Source organism: Halichoeres trimaculatus, unplaced genomic scaffold (genome assembly GCF_033239565.1).
Source record: "Halichoeres trimaculatus isolate MK-OKI-2021-1 unplaced genomic scaffold, fHalTri1.1 fHalTri1_scaffold_16, whole genome shotgun sequence".
Taxonomy (NCBI): Eukaryota; Metazoa; Chordata; class Actinopteri; order Labriformes; family Labridae; genus Halichoeres; species Halichoeres trimaculatus.
In genome coordinates this window covers 18,412,383-18,434,540 of record NW_027437194.1, presented here as the reverse complement: position 1 = coordinate 18,434,540, position 22,158 = coordinate 18,412,383, and the positions used below count along the sequence as shown (strand labels likewise).

The window sequence follows — 22,158 nt, the reverse complement described above, 5'->3', positions numbered from 1 at the left end:
GATGAGGGGTTGGAACTGTTGGCAGGCACTGAATGTCCAAATCTCTCACATCACCCTTCATCACCCTCTGCATCCTCACCATCCGCGCTGCTCGCAGGATGTGGAGCTTCTTTTTTCTGCACTCTCTGCATTTAAAATGAAGTGGCAAGTGCTGAAGCCACTGTGGGGTCTTATGTGATAAGTCACCCCAGGAGTTCATCAAAGAGTGAAGAGATGAGTCAGAAACGGTTGGTTAAGTCATTTTAGATAGGTGCACTTCAGCTACATTTCTTCGTCAGCTACATCTTGCCTAAATAAAATTTGAAGGTTTAAAACCCCTGTTAGCTTTAAGACAAATCCAAATGTTTGGCATGCCCCTTTATAGCTTATTAGTATGGTAAGCACTTCCTAGATAAAGCTGATTTCTTCCCCCTCTCTGATTTTAACCAACAGCTTTAGAGCCCTCGTACAAAGATAGGCCAAGCTCCAGTTTCCCCCTCTCTGCCCCCTGCCCTCAATGGGCACCCGGCCAATGTCTGTGCCCTGTTACCAGCACAGTGATGGGAACCCCAAGGCCCCGAGCAGGTGTCAACCACCCTGCTCAGCCAACAGAGCTGAGAGATGAACACAAAGGTTTCAAAGAGACCTGCCAGCATGGTAACCGTCTTAAATATCCCTGGTCTGTATGGCCACTCCTCTAAATCTCTCAGCAGCATAGGGTAGCTGCCAGTCTGCCCTTTCTGCTACTGTAGCTCTGAGTCAAAGGGGGGTTTGAAGCTTTTTTTTAAGCTTTCTTTGGCCCTAAATGGGGACCGAGTGGTTAAAGTGATAGAGGGCGTCAGGACTACAGGGATAGAGGGATAAATCTAGTTTGAGGGTTTTATTTATGCAGAGTGCCACCAGAGGATTTTTTGCGGGAGAATTTTGTCTGTCTGGGCTTTTCATCCTGGATTTAGTTTTGTTATCTCAGTCATTCACACTGTGCCGACGTCACTCCCTTTCTTTCCCTCAGCCTCTGCCTTATTGAAACAAATTCTGCTGCTGTCATCAGACAGTTGTTGCTCATATTCACATGATGGACATTTTCTGCTGATGTCATTTTTTGAGATGGAAAGCCTAAATATTTTTTTACTGTCACACTGCTGTGATTTGGGTTATAAGTCATATACATTTGAGAAATCCTTTAACTTTTTTTCATTTCACTGCTTTTATATTCATCAATACCTGAAAAAGATGATTGTTGAAAAAATTGGGAATACTGTCCACAATTTGAAATAGGGCAATATATTTTACAATGACTAAGCTAGCTTTTGAGAACAGCCTAGTTAAGTTTTCAGCTTTAACCTCAAGAAAAATGCTGCCAGCTATTTTTTTTTATTCAGTAGTGTAACTACTTGAAGAGAGCCATACAAACCAAGCTAGCTCAATTTGCGCTAACATTTGGCCGCATTCCATCTGACATTTTGTTCATTACAATGACTTCAAGTTCAGAATTATTGTTAATCAGCTCATGAAGGCATAGCTTCTTAGCATGCTTGATGTTATTAGCATCCAGCAGCTTCATAGCTTAGATAATATTTGCTCGGAAGTGGTTGAAAGCTAATTATACCATTTGGTAGTGTCACACAAAACACCAGAAAAGGTTAGCTACAAAACACAAACTCCTTGCTAACTTAATGTAAGCTAGAAATCGACACCCTAATTAGCATTTTGTTAATTAAAAAGTGACTCTAAGTTCAGAATAATGGTTAATGGTGATTAATGCTAAATAAGGAACAAAGACTCAGCAAACAGTGTCCCTTAAGCTAACATTTTTGTTAGCCAGAAAATGGTTAAAAGCTAGTATTACAATTTAGTTTCACACAGTACATGATACTAACCTATGTCTTACTCAGTTAGTTAGCATTCTAACCAACTCTTGGGTAACACAATGCTACACAACACACACGCCACACATTATGTTAGCTAGCTTTCAATCATATTAGCCCTGCTAACATTGTGTTTTTTTATGCAATGTCTAGATGCAAGTATCACCGTTGTTTTGCACACTACATTAGAAAAGACACAAGTTCTTTGATAATGTAACTCAAGCTAGCATTGACCACTTCCTTGAAAACATTCGCTGTGATGTGTTTGGATAGTAGCTTTAGCTTTTAGCTTATGGCAGCTCATCTAGTATGAAATGTGCTGTTTAAACTTGAAAACAGCCTGTTCTAAAGCCAGATTTTGACTGCTCTTTACCAATTCAGCTGCTATTCTGTTAAAAAGAAGTGAAATTATTGCAACTTTCCATACCAAGTTGACAATATTATTGATTCTTTAATGGATTTACGTTGTCTGACCTTAGCTAACGAGTTATCAAACACACGGGTTAGCTTCCCATAGGCCAGAATTTAAGTTGCTCATTAACCAAGAAGCAGTTAAACCAGGAGCTTTCCAAACCTTACATTCATATGACTTAAGAAATGACACAATGACATTGTTTCAGCAGTTTAATTTCAGTTCTGAACATGCTGTTGGAGTAAAAAGGCCACCATGGTGACTAAGGTGAATGGAGCATCTTTACTCATTGCCTCCCACATCCAGGTCTCATGAGTTTGTGAGATCTGTGAAAACAGTGGCTTAAGCCCAGGGTTAAGCTGTCCTGGCATTTAGATTGGCAAGACTGTAAAAGAACTGGATGAGAAGGAGAAAAGATGCCTTTTTTCCCTCCTAGTCCTCTGTCCTCACTCCTTTCTCCGCTCTTTCTCTCTCTCTGTTCATTGTTGAACACTCTGCAGTGATGATGTGGATGTGATGGGGGTGGAGTGGAGTGGAGGCTCCCCTCATCTTCAGTACACAATAGGTCCTTGTGTGTTTGACCCCCTCTTTAGCAGAGTGCAGTCCATGGCTTGGGCTGAAGCCGGGATGGAATTCCATCTTTACCAGATTTCGTCCGTGGAAACCCTCCCATGAAGGAAAAAACAAGCTAGCGTTAGGGCAGGTCATTCCTCTGGGGCAATTTGTTCTGACTTACAACCGCATCAATAATCAATTATCAGTCTCTGCCTTTTTTTTTCGAGCTGCGGTGTCCTTCATTGATTCTTTGGACATGCAATGCCGCATGATATATCTCCTCTCGACTGGATAACTGATTACTAACCTATATTTGAGTGAATTGAGCCACATTGGTGTTACTAGGTCATTAAAAAGTGGTTGAAAGTGATTTATTCCTGTATTTGTGCTGTAATTTCAGTCTTTAAATCTAAAATAATGATAAATGACCCAATTACAGAGGAGTTGAAAATGCTTATTTTCCTTCAAAAATAAGATGCCACTTGTTTTTATTTAGTGAGGCCCTGTGTTTTTTTTTCTATAGCTTTAATGCTGAACACAGCCTTGTGATTTCTACTTCGTAAAGCAGAAGGGAGCTCTTTCTTGCTTAATCTCAATCCTCGTCTTACAAGACATCCGATAACCTCTTTACCCTCTTTGTTGCGTGACCGACCCACCCCTTTTCAAAAGAGGTGTGCTGCGGGTACTTCACCTCCTTTTTCAGCCCGCTGAGAAAAACCAGAAGAACCTGCTTTTGCGCCAGATCACATTACCTTCTCAGAAGTCACCTGACCTGCCCGACCCACGCTGGCACTCTGTGTGAACACTCGTGCAGGCCCCACAATGCTCCATCAGCAACTCAGAGTCCACTCTAATATTGTAAAAGCGGAGAGAAAAGCCAGAGTACAAAGCCGTGTAGAGTTGTGCTGACACCGACCGCACTGCTCCTTTCACATGATTGGATCAAGAAAAGGAAGTACATTAGCCTTATTATTGAATTATGTCAGTTAATCACTCTGTGAGTTAAACCATTTCAGTGTTGATAATATTTACAGAGTAATGTAATAGTAGGTAAACAATCAGGGTGAATTCAGTGGACTGTCACAAACATTTGACCTCCAGATTATTCTGCATGTGCACCCTGCTGCAGTTTATTTGGCAACAAACACTGCATGTATTACATGTGGGATTGAGAACAGATTTAGAGATTTATTCTAATATTTTGCTTAAGCTTTAAAGCATGAGCCACTCCCCTACTTTTCTGCTGACCTAAAATAGGCAGTTACATTTTTGACACAAAAAGGCATCAAGAAAATTAAACAAAGCTTATATGGTCGGAAAATTAAATCTGACTCTTTTTTTTTCAGACCTAATCTTAATAAATGTGTATATATATTCAGCTAGTGATGGTCTTTTCAAGCATTGATACAATTTGTTATTCAGAGACTATTTGATTAATTCATCCATTATTGGAATAACTGAATAGTTACTGCCTGTTCTGCTAAGTGTCTTACTCGCTATTCAGAGTCGTCTTGCTAGTTTTGCTTAGCAAAGTTTGCACTTAACCAAAGTTTTGTTTATAATGTCAAAGAAGTTTTTAGAGACTCTTTACAACCAACAGCCGCAGCGGTTTTCTCTGATCCCGTATTTCGCTGACCTACACCAGTATGGCTGGTCCTTGGTGTAAAACTTTCTTCCTGTTTTTTATTTCTTGTTTGTCAATTGTACAACCAGGCTTTTGTAAAAATGATGAAAAACTAGTTCTTCAAGGGAGGACAGTAGTCAACTCATCCCTAATTTCTGCATCGTTTGTTATTTTGCCCGGAGTAGAGGACATTCAGTAACTTGCACTTTTTATTGGAGTGGCAAAGACAAAAATCCTGTAGTGATGGGATGATGTTTTATTAAATATGACAACTATTCAAAATTCACTGTGAACCATTCAACGCTCAACCGATTAGTGACTTCATGTTTTTCTGGTTGCTTCGCTCTCTGTTAATCGTTGTCAAAGACTTAGATTGTGCTAGTTTGACCTCAGTAGCTGTTTTTGTTTTGTTTTTTTTTGTTCTGGATCTTGATTATTTCACTGGCTCATCCCTAACTTCATTGTTGTTTGTTGCTCTGTCCAGGGCACAGGAAATGCAGTGGCTTACACCTTTTATCAAAATGCCAAAGACAGAAAGCAGGCAGTGATGGGAATCTGAGGCCTTATTAAACATGACTCCACCAGCCTCCTGAAGCAGGTCTGGATACTTTAAACACATACACAAAGCGCATAGAGCAGCCTAATGGAGGCCTTATCAGGCACTTCCTGCACCAGGGGAGAGAGCCGTGAATACGCTGAAAGATCACCGTGAAACACAAATTGGCGAACGGAGAACAAGACAGACATCTGATAAGAGCTGATGGATACCAGCAGCGCTGCCGTCATCATCATCGTAATCACTGTTATTGTCGTCATGATGTGAGGCAGACAGATATTCAAATTACTGTTTTAACAACAATACAGCCCCAGAGTAGTACGTTTCAATTTAAAGAGGATTTACTTGAGCCTGCAGTGTTACATAATGCAAGGACTGAGGGTCAACCAAGGCGGTCATAAGACACAGTACACTCAAATCATTTACATACCTGAAAGTCAGGCCACCTGTGTGACTTTTGTGTCATTACAAACAAATTTGTGAGCTTCCCTCCCACTGAGTCATGTTGGTTCACAATCTCTTAACCTGACACTCCTGTCACTCATTTTTCCTCCATCTCTGATGATTCATTCAGATGGAGCGGTTTGTCCATCTGTTTTCCTTCTTGCTGATTTAACCCCTCATGTCTAAAATCCAGGTCAATTGTCAATTTGCAAATGTCACGAGAATGAGTGTGTGCAAAATGACAGATGTGAGAGACATTTCTGAACACTGTTTAGAGTTAACTTCCTGTTTAAGGAGTGTTTGAAACAATATAACCTTTGATACATGAAGAAGAAGTAAAGAGGACATGAGATGTGTTGGTTTCCTGGTGTAAATGATGCTTCTGTGGAACACACATGCTTTCTGTGTGAAACTAAACCCACATAAATGACACAGAGCTGTATTTACATCTCACATGATTTCAAACGCTCTGGGGTAAAGGACTTCAGAAAAGTCTCCTATAGAAAGCAACTTTGAGTCTTTTGTGTTAATAAATCTGCAGATTATGTTCTCCACTCCTTTATTTTTTTTAGCTTGGTCTGACTTATGAACTACTTCAGTTTGCCTCTCTAAGATATTTAAAGCACCAGTGAGAAGTTTCAGACAGGTTGTGAAACCGTCAAAGTTTATCAGTGATGTCTCTTTAAGACTTTCCAGAGCAAGCATAACCACCAGTAACTAGGTTAACAATTTCCACTTGGTGGGCTGTAATTCTTGTTAATGCTGACGAGGGTAGGTGTTAAACCATTTTAGTCACACTTTAGTCACATTGTTTCATATATTTAACAACTGATGACATTTCAGATGTTTTATTTGTTTTTCGGAAAATGATACTTCATTGGCCACAGGGGGCGCCAAAATCTACAAAAACAAAATTCCTCACAGTAGCTTTAGGTAATTTATGCATCGTTTGTTTTAAGTAGTTTTTCAGGCTTTTCATGTCTTTGTTTAGAGAGGAAAGACAGTGAGTAGAACAGGAAACAGGCTGAGAATGTGGGCCTCAACTTAAACCTCGAGACCGTACTTTGTCCCAAGTAACGTATATTTAAGAGGAGCGCTGTAACCAGGAAATGGTCAGCATGTGCCTTTAAGAAACCGCAAACCTTATATATACTTTAAATTTCATACTCAAACGTGATCTACTAAATTTTTCACTGCTTTGCCATCCACCTCTTGAACCTTCCATCAGACGTCCGTAACGTTAACTCTTTCTTCGTATCCCCTTTGAACTTGCATACCCAATTTGATCCCTGTTCCCCAAACTTCTGCATATTGACTTGATTTACCATAAGTTTTGTCTGGTTACTCTGTTGATTTTATTATTGCATCGTTCTTAATTTTTAACCAAGGTGACCTTGAGTGTTTGAAAGGCACCTGTAAATAAAAAAATGTGTTATTTTCTATACAAGGTGAAGGGGGTGTTAAAAAGATGAGCTGTCAATTATAATCATCTCTTATTAAGATAATTAAAGCATTGGAGGGCAGAAAAGAAACATACAGACAGTGATTAGTAATCTCTCTGACTTGACCCACAGCTCCTGTCTCACTCTTCTGTCGTGTCTTCAGGCTTTTTTTATTGCTCAGCTTGTTTTCATCTCTGCAGTACATGTGTAACAACATAATCTTTATGTTTTCTGTAAGAGAGGTGTCTTTCATTGATTTCATTCAAATGCATGTGACGTACGACTCTGACCTCCTAAGCGATACTAAAGAGGATGAATCAGCTCTGCCAGCTCTCAGTATGAGGGAAGTGGATTTGATGCCTGTCCCCTTTTAGTGTCTGCGCTGCTGCATGACAAGATCAGCCTCTGAGGAACTTCACTACATGCTTGTTAAATAGGTGTCTCGCTTCATCGGGTTTGAGTGGTTTGCTTCTCTTTTTCTGTGTCGCAGAGGAAACTTCACTGTGCCGAAGTTGCCGGAGTCGAACATGGGGTTTGGTGTGCTGGGGGTGTTTCTGGGGCTGCTGCTGGAGGTGTCCACACATGGACCCCATGCTGTGCCTCGGACGTCCTGGAAACACCAAGGTAAGACTGCATGGATAAGGTTTCCTTAAAGGTCGTAGTTTTGGATGCTTGAAACATTTTTTTAATTGGTGTGATCTGACTGACAGATAACTTTAATTCTACAATAATGTTTATCATTTTTAACCATGTATGCTGCTGATTTACATAAGATATTTAAATGCTCACAATGTCAGTTTTTTTTTACTTCAATTTTTTCCTCTATCTTTTTTTAATGAATGATAAATAAAAGTGATCTTTAAGGTTTTCCATTTTGAAATCCTTGTACTAAAATTAGCTTTTTATGGGAAATTCTATCCTGACAAAACTGAGCCATTTCTTGTAAATGTTCTTTCAAAACCTCTGCTGATATAAAGTGAAACTGTGAACATGAACAGACACTCAGTATAGGAAGTATAAAGATCCGTAACATTGTTATGAAATACAAACACAGAGCAGCTAGTGAAAGGCTCAAAGTCCAAAATACTTGATTATTCCCAGGGGTGAAATTTAGCATTACCATTGCTCTTTACATCATACTGCAGTTGGAAAATAAGATGTTATAGGGTCATAAAATAAAATAGGTAATAGATATACATGAAAATAAGCAATGAAGTAGTAGCAAGTACCAAAATAAGCAATAAGTACCTCAGTGCTTTTAGAAGTACTTTCAGTGCACAAAGACCCAAATTGTCTCACTTTTTAGAGAAATCTGTGTCATAAACAATTTAAGACTCACAATGTCTCATGACACCTGTTTCTTTATTATATGTCAAGAGATCACAACAGTCTGACCACAGGCTCTCAAGTTGGAGCACTTCCTGTCAGGCGGAAGTTCTTCTTCGCATACTGTCGTCTACAGAAATAGCTTCAGTAACTGAGAACCAGCACAGCTCACCCTGTAACAAAGTCATGATTCTCCACTCACCGTGGCACCGTCACTGTTTCAGTCAGTCAGTCAGTCAGTCAGTGAGGGTGTTTGCTTTCATCATTGTGGTGTTAACATCCAGGCACCTGCAACCCGAACCCACTCGCACCTGGCGCAGCCGAGGCCAGCCAGACACTAACTCGCTGCTGTGTTTGCCGTCAATCACATGATATGTACAGTTTAAGTCTTTTCATTTTTTTGTTTTTCTTTGTTTAATGAGGGCGTTGTGATAAAACAGTCACTATGACAGGTTTACCTCCAGCACTGAAAAATCAGTCCTCTCTGAAAAAAATCTCTAAAACTTCTTTAAAGACAGAAAGCAAAGGGAAGCAACCAGAAGACAAACAGTAAAGATAAGTCTCTCAGTGACATCAAATCCTCCTCTTTTGACGTCACTACAAGAGTTTTATCATTTTCATGCACTAATCAGTTATAGTTTTTATCATCAGTGTACAGAAGAACAGGTCACCAAGTCCTGTTTCAGTGGCCTGGTTTGTCTAAAAGTTGAAGCCGAATTCTCCATTTTTCTCCCAACCATAATTAAACAAGGTTTCTGCTTTTGTCTCCTAAAAACATAAGAGAATTAGAATTATTGTTGTACATAGGATATCGGCTGTTGCTGGCAAGGTCAGGAACTGCAGACAGCAGCAATAAGACGTCAGCCTACAATATCATTAAACAAATAACACAAAGTTCAAGGTGGGATAATCTCAACACAATGGGTTGGACCAAAGATTGTAACTTGTTAAAGAGAGATTCAATTATCATATAACTGGCACATTGTTTTAATTTTAAAGTAATATAGCGCTCTGAACTGTTTTCATCAGGACACTGCATGTTCTTCACTCTGCAAACACTGAAATACGAGCAAATGTTTCTTGTTTAGAGTAATAAATGTAAGTTTAGACTAGATATTAGCCACATTCACCTTAAGACCAGAAAAGTTTCTTATTTCAATATATCTAAAGAAAAAAAAGATGCTTAAATTGCCTAAGTGTAAACAAAATCTGCCAATAGGGTAAAAATTTACTCATGGCCTGATGTTGGCCTAGCATGTAAATATCAGTATTGGGTTAAATTAAGTTGATTTCTTGATGGAAAAGCCTCTTGAGATAATTTATCTTGTTACATGTTTTCATGCTAATACCATAGACTCTATAAAACATGGACGTAGTCTCAGCTGTTTGTTTTCACTGGGCTGTGTCTCTAGTTGGACAATCAGACGATGAAAATATCTTCCAAACAGTTAGAAAAAATTCACGCCTTGTGCAGTGTGTGCTGATGGTGGAATTAGTGTTTCAGACCCAAGCTGGGTTTTGTTTTTGTTTTTTTTTATTAATTTAAGTTATTTTTGGGGCTTTTCATGCCTCTAAAGAGATAAAGGAGGAGTGTGGATAGAATAGGAAAGAGTGGGGAGTAATACGTGGGAAACAGGCCACAGGCTGGATTTGAACCCATGCCACCCGCTCAAGGCCAACCTCATGGGGGTGCGATCTTCTGCTTTCTTTTTTCATGTTAAAGTAATAAAATGCTAATGGTTTTATGTTCAGATCTGGATCTGATGGAGTTCTCTGAACCCGGGATCTTCAACTACTCCACGTTGTTGTTAAGCGAGAAAAAGGACGCGCTGTACGTCGGAGCCAGGGAGGCCATCTTTGAGCTCAGTAGGAGGAACGTGTCGGTCAGAAACAACAAGGTACCATAAAAATTAGACTGAGATTTGTTACAGCATGAGGAAAAACACTCCAGTTCAAAAACTCAACTCGTGATTTTATGCCTTTTTAAGGTTCAGTGGAAAGTCGCAGAAAACCCCATGATGATGTGTACACTTAAAGGAAAATCAAAAGAGGTTAGTTAAACCGTATGAATGTCTGATTATAATTCTTTATTTCCAGTGCTTTTTTATTTTTTTAATTTGATGGTATTTTTTCCTTTCCAGCGGGATTGCCTAAACTACATCAGGGTGCTTCAGGTTGTGGATGATGAACGACTGTATGTCTGTGGCACTCACGCCTTTCAACCTCAGTGCGACTACTTGGTGAGTTTATGCACCTTATTACCCAGAAACACTCACTTCAGCTTCCTTCACATCTCAGAGTTTAATCCTAAACTCCTGTTTCAGAAACTTGCTGACTTCTCTTTGGATGGCCGACCAGAGGACGGCAGGGGAAAGTGCTCTTTCGATCCCTCACAGAGCTTCACCACCGTCATGGTCGGTGAGTCGAGGCCAGTTTTTTTTTTTAGCTTTTTTGGTGGCGAGCCCTGCGGTAAAATGTATAATAATCCCCAATAATCTCTGGTTTTTGGAGGCAATAATTGCTTTTTTCCTGCTTTTCTGTCAGATGGAGAGCTTTACTCAGGGACAGCTTACAACTTCTTAGGCAGTGAACCGATTATTTCCAGATACTCTCCATCTCAGTCTCTGCTGAGGACTGAGTACTCCACGTCATGGCTTAATGGTGAGTTTTTACAATCTGTGTGTATAAAAGTGAAATTCAAATGTAAAGATTGTCTTAAAAGTCTTCTACAACACGAGTCTGATCATTCTTCTTCTGCCGCAGAGCCCAGTTTTGTTTTTGCTGATGTGATCAGAGAAGACAGGAACAGAGTGGACGGCGAGGACGATAAAATCTACTACTTCTTCACGGAGGTGTCTGTGGAGTACGAATTCTTTGGCAAGCTGCTCATCCCCAGGGTGGCGCGCGTCTGTAAGGTCAGTACACGTCATGCACCATCTGCACATCCCAGCAGCCTTCCTCTTCATCCTGCATGCTCCTGTCCTGTGTATGTTTGTGAACACCTTTCAAAGTGACTCTTTTCTTGGGCTTGTATCCTGGTAAAAACAAAAAACAGTGAACATGGCAGCCGTGTGACATGGAGTTACATGTTTCTGACCCACACTAACTTATCAATCAGTAAAAACAATACAGGGATGATGACACCTTTTTGCATCCAAAATAATCCAGTTAAAGGTCTTAAGGATGCTGGGGCAACTGTTTAAAATGACCTCTGGAAATACAAGATTATCAACTGTTGAGGGTAACATGCACATTCTTAGAGGTCTATAAATTTGCTTTATAAAATACAAGTATTTTAAAAACCAAAAAAGAAGGCAGAAACATACTTTAGTCAATCAATCTTGATTTATTTATACAGCAACAAATAACAACATACATTATCTCAATATGCTATCTAAAAACATTGACAGGTCTAGTTCTGCTAATGTTATATTAACTGAGACCTTTGCAGCATTTAGCAAGTTACAATGGGAAGGAAAAGCTTCCTTTTTAACAGGCAGAAACAAGAACCAGGATTTGATTTTTGTTTTATTTTCTAACTTACTGAAAAGGCTAAGAAAGCACAAAGTCCACTGTTGCAAACAGTGATTTATATTTGGCATTATGGTTCTGTTCTGGGAGCTCTCTGCCCTTCATTGTACCCATGTGGGATGCCAAATCCTGAGGTGAGGAGAGAAAACCTCCCTTCCTTTAGAGTAAGTTTTTGGCTTTTTATGCCATAAATCATAAAAAATAGGACAACAGATAAAGCAGGAATCTGTCCTGTGATATGACAGGCCATATTTATGCCCGTACCTCCCCTTTCTCTCATCTGCATACATGAAAGGCCAGGGCAGGGAGAGCAGCAGCAAAGATTTTGTTTCTGACACTAGAAAAATCAGACACAGCTCATGAGGAGCTGAGCTGAAGGCTGGTTGAAAAACAGTTTGCAGGGGAAGGGTAAGCATGCTGAAGAAGTCTGAATTTGAGATTCACCAATCCAGTTTTTCTGGTTTCGATACCTATACTGATTCCTAGGCTTTGGGTATCTATCAATACCGATTCCGATCTGATTCCATTGTTAAAATGTTAACCTGCGTGCCCTACTGTGGGAAAATGGGCAATGTTTAGGGTAAAAAATGAGGATATGGAATTACTGAAGTTATTATTTATTTAAACTTTAACATATATAATGTATACCAGGAAAACAATGCTTCAGAATGTTCAGAAACGACTATTAAATGTTAACTTTTATTCTCTGTAGACTGGCGATGCAGCAAAAAAAAAAGAAAGTGAATCAGGGGTATTATTTCAGCAGCATGGATTGACACCTTCCCACTAGTACCAGCTTTGAGGGGCACCGATACACCCATACCCAATACTAGGGTTATTGGTGCATCCCTAGTTTAAATAAACACAACAAAACCCTGTGCCTTGCTCGAACCACCCATTTTGAGCTGGTTACACATTTGCAGATCAACATATTCCCAGCACATCATATTTATATATCCAGCATCTTTGCACTGAAAATGAATACAAAGAAAATCTTAGTGTAAATGTCTGTGACAGCTTCAGTGACTCACGTCAAAAATAAGTCAAAACAGACTGAATTGCATCCTGAGAGGTGATCATTGAACAAGAAGTCCAAGCAATGTAGCTCGTCTTATTGAGCTTATTGCTTTGGGAGACTCTTAATAACTGGAGGCGTCTCGAGTACATCAATCCTCTCCTCTTATCAAAACTTTATTATGTAGACAGTAACCAAATAGTAAACAGACAGCCAAGAAATTACCCTGAAACAATAAAACACGATGCACTCTTCTGCATCCCCAGTGGGAAATATTCATGCATTTCATTTCCTTTTCATATTAACATGCTGATGTTATCTAATCTCCACAGGGTGACCTCGGGGGTCAGCGCACCCTGCAGAAGAAATGGACGTCCTTCCTGAAAGCGAAGCTGGTGTGCTCAATGCCGGAGCTCAACTTTGTCTTCAACGTGGTTCATGATGTGTTTATCCTGAAAGGGGCAGACTGGAGGGACACAGTCATCTACGGGGTCTTCACCTCGCAGTGGTCAGTGATGTGATTAAAAAAAATCTATTCCTCCTCTCTCCTCGCTCCCTCTTCTGACTGCTTTTTCACCCACGTCCTCCAGGGGTAACGTTGGTCTGTCAGCAGTGTGCGCTTACAACATGACGGCCGTGGAGGACGTCTTCTCAAAGGGGAAGTACATGCAGAAAGCCACAGTAGAGCAGTCCCACACCAAGTGGGTCCGCTACAACGGTATTACTCCCTCTCCACGACCTGGAGCTGTAAGTCCACAATCAACAACCCTCCCCAAAAATAACTCCTTCCTTGGTTTCTAGAGCAAGTTTTCCATTGTCTGCTTTGTCCCCTCCACCAGTGTATGAACAATCAGATGCGACAGCAGAACATCAGCACCTCTCTCCACCTGCCAGACAAAACCCTTCAGTTCGTGCGGGACCACCCGCTGCTGGAGGATCCTGTCCTGCCCATCGGGAATGGGCCTCGCCTAATCACCAAAGATGTCAACTACACTCAGATTGTGGTGGAGAGGGTCCGTGCTCTGGATAAGAACATTTATGATGTTATCTTCACTGGAACAGGTGAGAACAAACCTTGTCTGCCTCCGATGCTGACACGAGTCTTGTATTTATTTGATCAAAAAACAAAAAACTTTCAATGAATAAAGGAGGTACATGACAGACAACGTTACAACATGAAATTTATTCCTCTTCAGGAAGAAGTTAATTAATACTTACCTCCACCAAGGGGGTTATGATTTTGGGAGAGTTTGTCTGTTTGATTGTCTGTGAACAACATAACTCAAAAAGTAACGAATGGATCTTGATGACATTTTCAGGAAATGTTCAAAATGGGATAAGGAAGTAGTGATTTAACTTTGAAGGTGATCTGGATCACCAACTGGATCCAGGACTTTTTTTAAGGATTCTTTATCAGTGTGAGATAGGGCTGTTTTCACCATATGTGTATATAACTCGTTGATAAATGGTCAAATTGCTTTCCAAAACAATACAAGACAAGGTCACTATAATTTCTGACAGATTTAAAAGCACGATCCAGATCCTGGCAATATTTTGGATGCTAATAAGATCTAGAATATGAAATTTGTTCTGGGTCATCATAATTTTCAACACTGTGAGGTAACAAATTATCGTACAAACCTGCAACTAACACCAAATTGTAGCAGACAGTCTGCTGAAAGGGAGTATAACAAAAAGAACAGGACCCTGATGCGTTAAAACAAGACAAAAAATATCCTCAGATTAAGAGTGTTGAAAGACAAAGTGAATGCATCAGATGTAAAAGTTTACAAAATGTAGACTTGGTAACTTCCATCCTGAAATATCTGTGTAAAATTGTTCCATGAACCAAGCATCATGACTTCAATCGTATTCTGAGTTGAGAGTTTTGTTACATCCTCAGTCACTATTTTTACTACTTAAGTTTTGTTCCTGACCTCAAGCTTAAATGTTTTATGCCTGTCATATTTCGGTCTCCTTCTCAGATAAGGGAGTTCTGCACAAGTCTGTTGTGTTTGAAGGAGAAGTGCACATGGTGGAGGAGACTCAGCTGTTGAAGAACTCTGAGTCCATAAAGAACCTGCTGCTGTCCTCTGAGGTCAGTGTGACACTTGGTGAAAGAAAAGTCAGCAAGTACATGCAACACTCAGACTGGCGGCTTGCCGATGTGTTAGTTTTCCCCGTCTGAACTCAAACTTAAGAGGAAGTCACAAAAAAGGTGGCACGACAGTTAGAAACACATCAGCAGTTTTCAAAATCAGACGGTGTGTGTGTGGTTGTCTTCCACAGACCCGCTCGTTGTACGCAGGCTCAGACTCCGGTGTGGTCCAGTCCCCCACAGCTTCCTGCAGCAGGTATCCATCCTGTGATGACTGCATCCTGGCTCGAGACCCATACTGTGCCTGGGACCCCCACGGCACCGCTTGCGTCAACATCTTTGAGGTTCCCACCCAGCGGCATCGGTAAGCTGCTGCAAAGCTGAAGTGACAGCTCATGCCCTCTTTATCACCTCTCTGTCTTTTTTCCTTAATACCAGAACGCTACTCATGCATTATTCAACAGAAAAGCAGCACATCTCAACTCCAACATCCAGTCTGACCTGCTTTACTGCCCACGATTAAAAAGTTTTCCATCCAGGAGGGAACTCATTGAGTTTTTTTTTTTTTTTTAGGAGGTTGATCCAGAGCCTGAACGGAGATGCAGACAAGTGTCCTTCATGTAAGCAACAGCCTTTTAAAAACAGTTCCTTATGCTTTTCATTACAGATATCCATCCTTGCTGCTGCAAGAGTGTGATGCACATAGTATGTCACACTGCACTTCAATTTCTTGTTTATCTTGCATCCTTAACTCTGCACATCTGTATTTAAGGTGTATTGCCCTCAGACAGGACTTCAAGTAAAAGCAGTTTTAATGAAAGAGTTTAATACTTTTTAATGTGTCTTAAATTAATCAGGACATCGACTGTGAATCGAGGTGTGTATTATTAACTTTACAACAGACAGACCAAACTGTGCTGTCTGCTCTGCTCTGTTGCTTGGTTATATTAGCCACAGACATCGCCAGGAGTATTTCAAACCACATGATCACACTGAATCACTCCAAAAACCTCCCTCTGGCATCAATGTAAAAATAGCAGCGCATGATAATACGGAATTATTCAGATATCAGTATGTCTGTGTGAACTGAGGGGTGGATATTTGTTGGAATGATGAATTCTGAAGGATATCACCCTGGATTTTCCAGGTTAGTGTGTTCCTGTCCTCAAGGCTCCATGTGATATCATGACTTTGCCAGTTTGTTTTTCGGTAGGATACACTTCACCTCTAACCAGGCCAGACTTTATCTGCCTTCAGTAATTACCATCTCTCTGTTTTGCCTCCCAGTGTCAGCCCGCTCCATGACGGACTCCCAGAGTGTGACTGTGAAACCGGGGAGCTCCGCTGAGCTGCCCTGCCTCGTTCGCTCAAACCTGGCTCAAGTGATTTGGAAATCAAACGGCTCCATTCTCACCGAGGCCTCACGCTTCCACTTCATCGGTGAGAACGGCCTCTTGATTTACAGCGTGGCTCCGGAGGATCAAGGCCACTACGAGTGCTGGTCGGTGGAATGGGCCCCCGCTGCCGGAAAGAACTTCACCCGCCTTCTGGCTGCGTACGTCCTCTCTCTGGATCTCCCTCCCAGACCACCTCAGCAGGCAGGTCATGTGACCACCACCCTCGGCAGCCAGGATTCATCCAGCACGCACGCAGCTGAAGGTAATGGTAAGACAGACAGAGCCCCACTAACTTCAGCCCTCGTCCCCCCCAGCTTCACATCCACAGTCCAACTCACCTCCCCTCCCCAGACTGACTCATCACTAACCCCGCCCCCCAGCAGCACAATCAAGCTCCAGCCAAAGCAGCATCTCCCTCACAGCTCCAACGCCCCCCGCCCTGACAGCCTGGACCCATCAGCGGAGTATTTAGAGCACAACAACAGCACTGCTCTCCTCTTCCTCTTCCTCCTCTTCTTCCTCCTCTTCCTGGCTGCACTGGCGTACAACTGCTACATGCAGTACCTCCCAGCGCCTTGCTTGCGCTTGAGAGCTGCCCTGCTGGGCAGCCACAAGAACGCTCATCAGCCAGAGTACCTCTCCTGCGAGGCGGGGCTCATGGAAGCATCTGCTACCGATAAAATAAACATGACAGAGCAGCCCACGCAGAACGGGAGCCAGACCTCGCAGAACTTGCGTGCGCTCCGAGACACAGGGTACGAGACGGAGCCGGAGTGCGGGAACGGTCAGATCCCCTCGCACAGCTTTGGAGGCGACAGCCTGTCTCAGGAGAAACCTTTTGATGTGGACTGTGAATCTCAGCCGATTCAGTTCGCAGATGCAGATGAACCTTACTGCTAGCCTGGAGCTTCTGCTCGTCTTTGCACAAAGTATGAATCAAAGTTCTTTAAAGAGAAGTGAAGTCAGGTGTTGTGTTCCTGCTGTCTGCTTTCGAGCTTACTATCACAAGGCGAAAACTGTTTTATCAGACGCTGCTCCCTCTCGGCTGAGTCCAGCAAGAAAAGCTATGTCTTAAAATTCCAAATTGGAAACATTGTTTACCAAATTGGTAAGTTACCGTGATGTTTTCCAGATTGGATTTATGTTTTTGTACAGCAAAAATGATAAGCTTTGTTTTCTTTTTTTTTTTGCTTTTTTTGGGTCTCAAAACAACGTGTGCTTCTGGACTTGAGTAAATGCTTCGACGTAACTCTTTTCTCAGGGAAGATTTGCTCGCTTTTACCCGGCTTTGTTGAGCAGTGTTGCCGTCTGCAGCACCTGGTGTGACGGCCTCAATCAGGTCTGAGGTACAAAAAATAAAGAGGACGTCTGCAGAAAAGGAAAAAACTGGAATAATTCAACCACTGTCTTGTAACGTGTAATTGATTTCCGGCTGTGTGAAGTCGACACCGTGATGCTGATGCGCCTGTGTATTAACCCTGTACCAGTCCTCCTCCCCTCTGTGGTCTGTTAATGACGTGAATGTGTCGTCATTATCTCTGAATCTAATTTTAAAGCAGCCCTGGAAACAATCTGAACTTCTTCTGTTAATGTTATTAAACTTTCACTTTTAGAGCCTCTTATTTAAAGTCACATCTGTGGTAATATCTCTTTGTTTATTCTGTAAGCAGTTGTTTTATTTTATTGTATTTATTGCAGCAGGTGGTTCACTCATTAGTCTTCCCTTTATCTGTACTGCATGTCATCTCCTTCCTTTTTTCCTTCAACGCTCTCTTTCTCCATCACTCCTTCCCTCACAGCCTCCTCTCCTGCAGACACTTCACCTTCCCTGTCCTCCTCTGGAAGTATCACTCCCTCTGCCCTTCCTTCCTCCTCCTCCTCCTCTTCTTCCTCTTCCTCCGCTAAGCTCCACAATGTGGAGGCTCGTGAGGCAGAGGTGAAACTGTTGCCCCCCCTGCTGAAGGACCAGGCGTGGGGGGTTCACGCACAGGAGGCCTTCCTGCTCTTCTGCTTGGCCTTGGGTGAGTGGTTCCTGTGACCCAACGCCAACTTTTCCTCTCACTCTTTTTTAACTCTTTTCCTTGTGCCATGATTTCCACTCATTCCCTCTTTGCATGTTCCTTTTGCTGAAAAAACTAACCAGGGTTGTTTTTGTGTTGATTTTTTTACTTTAAAACAAACCTGCTTGGACTTGTGGAGAACTTCAATCTTTAACTCTGGTGTGTCGTAACATGCCTGCATAAGAGGTGAATGTTTTAAAAAACAAACCTGGGATTAAACTTTCAACCTTTCAGTACCTTGGCTGTCTGAAAATTCTAAATCAGATGTGACTTGAGGTCTAATTTTTGTGTATTATACTGTACAGAAGCACCCTGACTTGAAATATAAATATTAAATGGATCCTTTTTATCCACAGTGTTTAAAATCTCTCAAAACAAATCATAGCTACTCAGATGTCTTACACCGGACCCACACCAGATCCGTCTCTGTGCCCTTTTGTCCGTTTACTCACACCTTTGGGTGTTGAGTCCAGCACGTGCTGGTATTATAATACTATATTAATGTTGGTGATACCAATACAGTTTTACTATTATTCTTTACCACCATCATTTCAGCGTGGCAAGGGGCAACATCCAGTTAAGAGAAATGAAGCTGCTGTGGATGTGCAAAAAGCTGCAGTTCATCAGCTATCCTAAGGCCGACTCAGAGGGACAAGAAACCACATATACACTGAGCCAAAAAAAAAAGCTTTTATGTCATTAAAAAACATTTTTATGGCAAAGTTCAAAAACAGCTTGGGTCTGAAACGCTCATTTTTCAATTGGCACACAGTTTGGGGGATATTAAGACCAAAAGTTTGTCAAATAAGAGGCTCTTGAGTCAGCAATCCCAAGATGTCCCTTGCCGACATTCGGCCTCATTACTCTGTATGAGGAACAGACAAGTGATGTCACGTAGATTAAGTCCATATTTTATGCAGTCTTGTTGACTCGAATTGAAACCTCCAGGACTCTGCGCTGTAACGAAGAAGAGATGGATCTGGTGTGTTTTGGCACTTCAGTACTCTTTCTGGTTATTTTTTTTGTGCCTGTAAACAAGTGTAGATATATTTGTAAATATGGAGGAATACAGTTGGAAGATGTACATAATGCTAAGGAACAATTTGGGACTGTTGGTACAGATAGGGAGGCTAAATAAATCTTTTCAATACTGGCTTGTTTTTGTCAATTTCTGTCTGTTCTTTGAAGCCGCTTCCTGTAAAAATAAAGAAGTATCAGAATGATTTGCGCACCTTTGGAGCATTTTAAAAACATTAGATTTAAAGTTATATAAATGCTATATACCCTTTGCATCTTAACAGACCTACTGAAGGCAAGTATTCATATTCAGGTCCCAGTGATGTCCACATTCACTGGCTAATAAACGGCCACACTTTGGACACCCCCATCATGGAGTACCGCCGCCCGCTGGGTCAGAGGGAGGTGCTGGTGAGCAGCTGGCTCCGAGAGGGGCCTCTGATCAAGGATGCCCGCTACCACTGTGTCGCTGAGGCCAGCACAGGAAATGACATGTCTGAGGTGGACCTCCACCTCACTATTGGAGGTATCTTCTGTGGGAGATGTGTGGTTTAATGTGCAAAAAATTGTACTCTCAGAAATGTAGGTAAAGAAGGAGGGCTTTTGTATATGGAGGCATATAAGTGCCAAAAAAGACAAATTGGTTTTAAAAATGTGTAATTGTCAGAATTTATTATTCTTATTATATTTGTTATTATTATTATTATTATTATTATTATTATTATTATTATTATTATTATTATTGATAACAATAACAATAATATTATTATTATTATTATTATTATTATTATTAATAATAATAATAATAATAATAATAATAATAATAATAATAATTGTAAATCATCACACAAATTAAAAAAATAACTGAACAAATAATCTATTGATTTTAAAAAGGGGGATATGATAAACATTGATTTACAAGAAAAGTCAATCTGTGTCCAATAAAAAAGTAGTATCCGAAAAATGACTGCAAAAAGAAAAAAAAAGATTTTAAAATTTCGGAAATAAAATAATCCTTTATAGGAAAAATAGGAAAAATACAAAATAGAATTCAAAGAATAATGAAGATGAGATTGATTAAAAAGATGAAGAAATTTAAAATCATATTTAATAGTATAAAGAGAAAAATGAAGGGATAAGAAATTAATGGGAAAAAAATATTTGGAGCATGTTGAAAATAACCTAGTTTACTTACTTACTTATCTTTCTTATCAGGTGACCATCAAACAACTGGGTCTCCATCTTTTTACTTACAGGTTTTTAAAAAGACTTTTTTATTACATTTCAACATACACTTGAGCATAGTTTTTATTCCTTTTTCAACCTCGAATGATATTTATATTATTTATATATAGCTTCAACTCAAGAGCCTGTCCCATCCCAAAAAGTTGCTTAAAACTGACTAATTTTCACCATCAGGTCATGTTTTTAATCATTTGTTAGTCTCTGGCTTGCATAGAGAACATCAGTCTGACTCAGGCTTCCTCCTCTTCTCTGATCTACTTAGTAAGATTTGTTTGAAATGAAACTTTTTAAAGTTATTCCAGATCATCTTTTTTGCACTCCTGGGCCTCCGTACATGTCATAGTTCATATCCTAAAGATGCTCTTGTTTGACAGATGAGGAGAGCATTCCATCCAGGGATTTGAACCAGTGGAGAGGAGCGCTCACAGAGCATGAGCAGCTGCTAAAGAGATGGGAAAAAGCCTGGGTAGGTCGATTGCATGTGCATTTTGTTAAATGTCACGTCACAGCGTTTCTGCTCGGCTGACTTGCTCTGCATGTCAGGAGTTGGAGGTGAATGCAAAATTATGTGATTGCAAATAGTTTAAGAATGTACGGCTGAGTGATTTTTTTTATTTTTACAAAAAAATAAATTAATGTATAAATTGCTGTTCTGCAAAAATATCATTCATATTAGAATGTTTTCCACAGTCTGAAATGCTTTGACTTTAACTTAAATCACCACCCTTCTCTTGCAGTTTCTAACCATTTAAAGCTGTTAAACCTAACTGCATTACATTTAATTACATTTCTGTTTCATGTGATCCACTCACCACCAGCTACACGCATGCTGCCCCCCCAAAAAACACACCTTTGTGTATAGTTTGAAAGTTTACTAAAGAACACATATCTTTAATAATTACTGATAAAGCTTAACTGTTAAGAGGCAGTTTAGAGGTTGAGAGATGAAAGAGGGTTTGACCTGTCAGTTGTTTCCATCCTCTCTTTCTTGTACAGCACAGCTCTGTTTTTCCCTCCACAGGAAAGCTGTGATGGCCACTGAGCTCTGAGACACTGTCATGAGCTTCTCTTGTGTTGGCTGGATCTGGTTGTGAACATGGTCCTCAGCCCAGGTGGACCTCACACCTTTTGACACTGAAACCTTTACAAACAGCTGGAAAAAGACGTCAGTGTCACTTTTTACCAAAGTGTTTGATGGACCTGTCTGCTGGGGCTCACCTAGTCGTGATGATGATGATGATGATGTTGGGACTCCTCCTAAAACTGGACAAGGAGATGAAGCTCATCGTGTGGGTGGCCTTTCTTCTGACCGTGCTTCTGTTTCCATTTCTACTGATGAAAATGAACATCCTGAAAGCAGTGCTTGTATGGAACAATAAATTGTATAGTATGTAAGAAACACTGATCTGAGTTTGTGAACAGTGTGTTACCTGTGAAATCTCTGGAAGTACGGATACCCTAAAAGGTCACCTTAGAGATCTCGAGATCTCATCTTACTTGTATCCTTAACTAGTGAAAAAAAGCTTGTCAGGATAATTTTCCAATGATCCAAAACTTGATCAGTGTTTTGCAGAAATAGGCACCATTTA

The 22,158-nt window shown here is 40.7% G+C and overlaps 1 protein-coding gene across 8 annotated transcripts in view; it reads left to right on the top strand.

Annotated features, from left to right (window-relative positions):
* The window catches only part of sema4d (sema domain, immunoglobulin domain (Ig), transmembrane domain (TM) and short cytoplasmic domain, (semaphorin) 4D), a 55,734-nt gene extending 33,802 nt beyond the window's left edge, over positions 1-21,932 (top strand). For 4 of the 8 annotated variants that reach the window (XM_074690117.1, XM_074690119.1, XM_074690118.1 and 1 more), the window contains 14 exons: positions 7,371-7,504; positions 9,959-10,104; positions 10,195-10,257; positions 10,348-10,446; positions 10,531-10,624; positions 10,751-10,867; positions 10,970-11,121; positions 13,085-13,260; positions 13,343-13,499; positions 13,592-13,814; positions 14,738-14,850; positions 15,042-15,214; positions 15,424-15,470; positions 16,138-17,986. In XM_074690117.1, coding sequence (XP_074546218.1) covers positions 7,371-7,504; positions 9,959-10,104; positions 10,195-10,257; positions 10,348-10,446; positions 10,531-10,624; positions 10,751-10,867; positions 10,970-11,121; positions 13,085-13,260; positions 13,343-13,499; positions 13,592-13,814; positions 14,738-14,850; positions 15,042-15,214; positions 15,424-15,470; positions 16,138-17,147 — 2,704 coding nt within the window. In that variant the 3' untranslated portion in view covers positions 17,148-17,986. Of the gene's footprint in view, positions 1-7,370; positions 7,505-9,958; positions 10,105-10,194; positions 10,258-10,347; positions 10,447-10,530; positions 10,625-10,750; positions 10,868-10,969; positions 11,122-13,084; positions 13,261-13,342; positions 13,500-13,591; positions 13,815-14,737; positions 14,851-15,041; positions 15,215-15,423; positions 15,471-16,137; positions 17,987-18,046; positions 18,269-19,637; positions 19,851-20,943; positions 21,036-21,590 lie in introns of those variants that run through there. The other 4 variants (XM_074690122.1, XM_074690121.1, XM_074690123.1 and 1 more) reach the window with 4 other exon arrangements.
* The last annotated feature ends 226 nt before the right edge of the window (positions 21,933-22,158 follow it).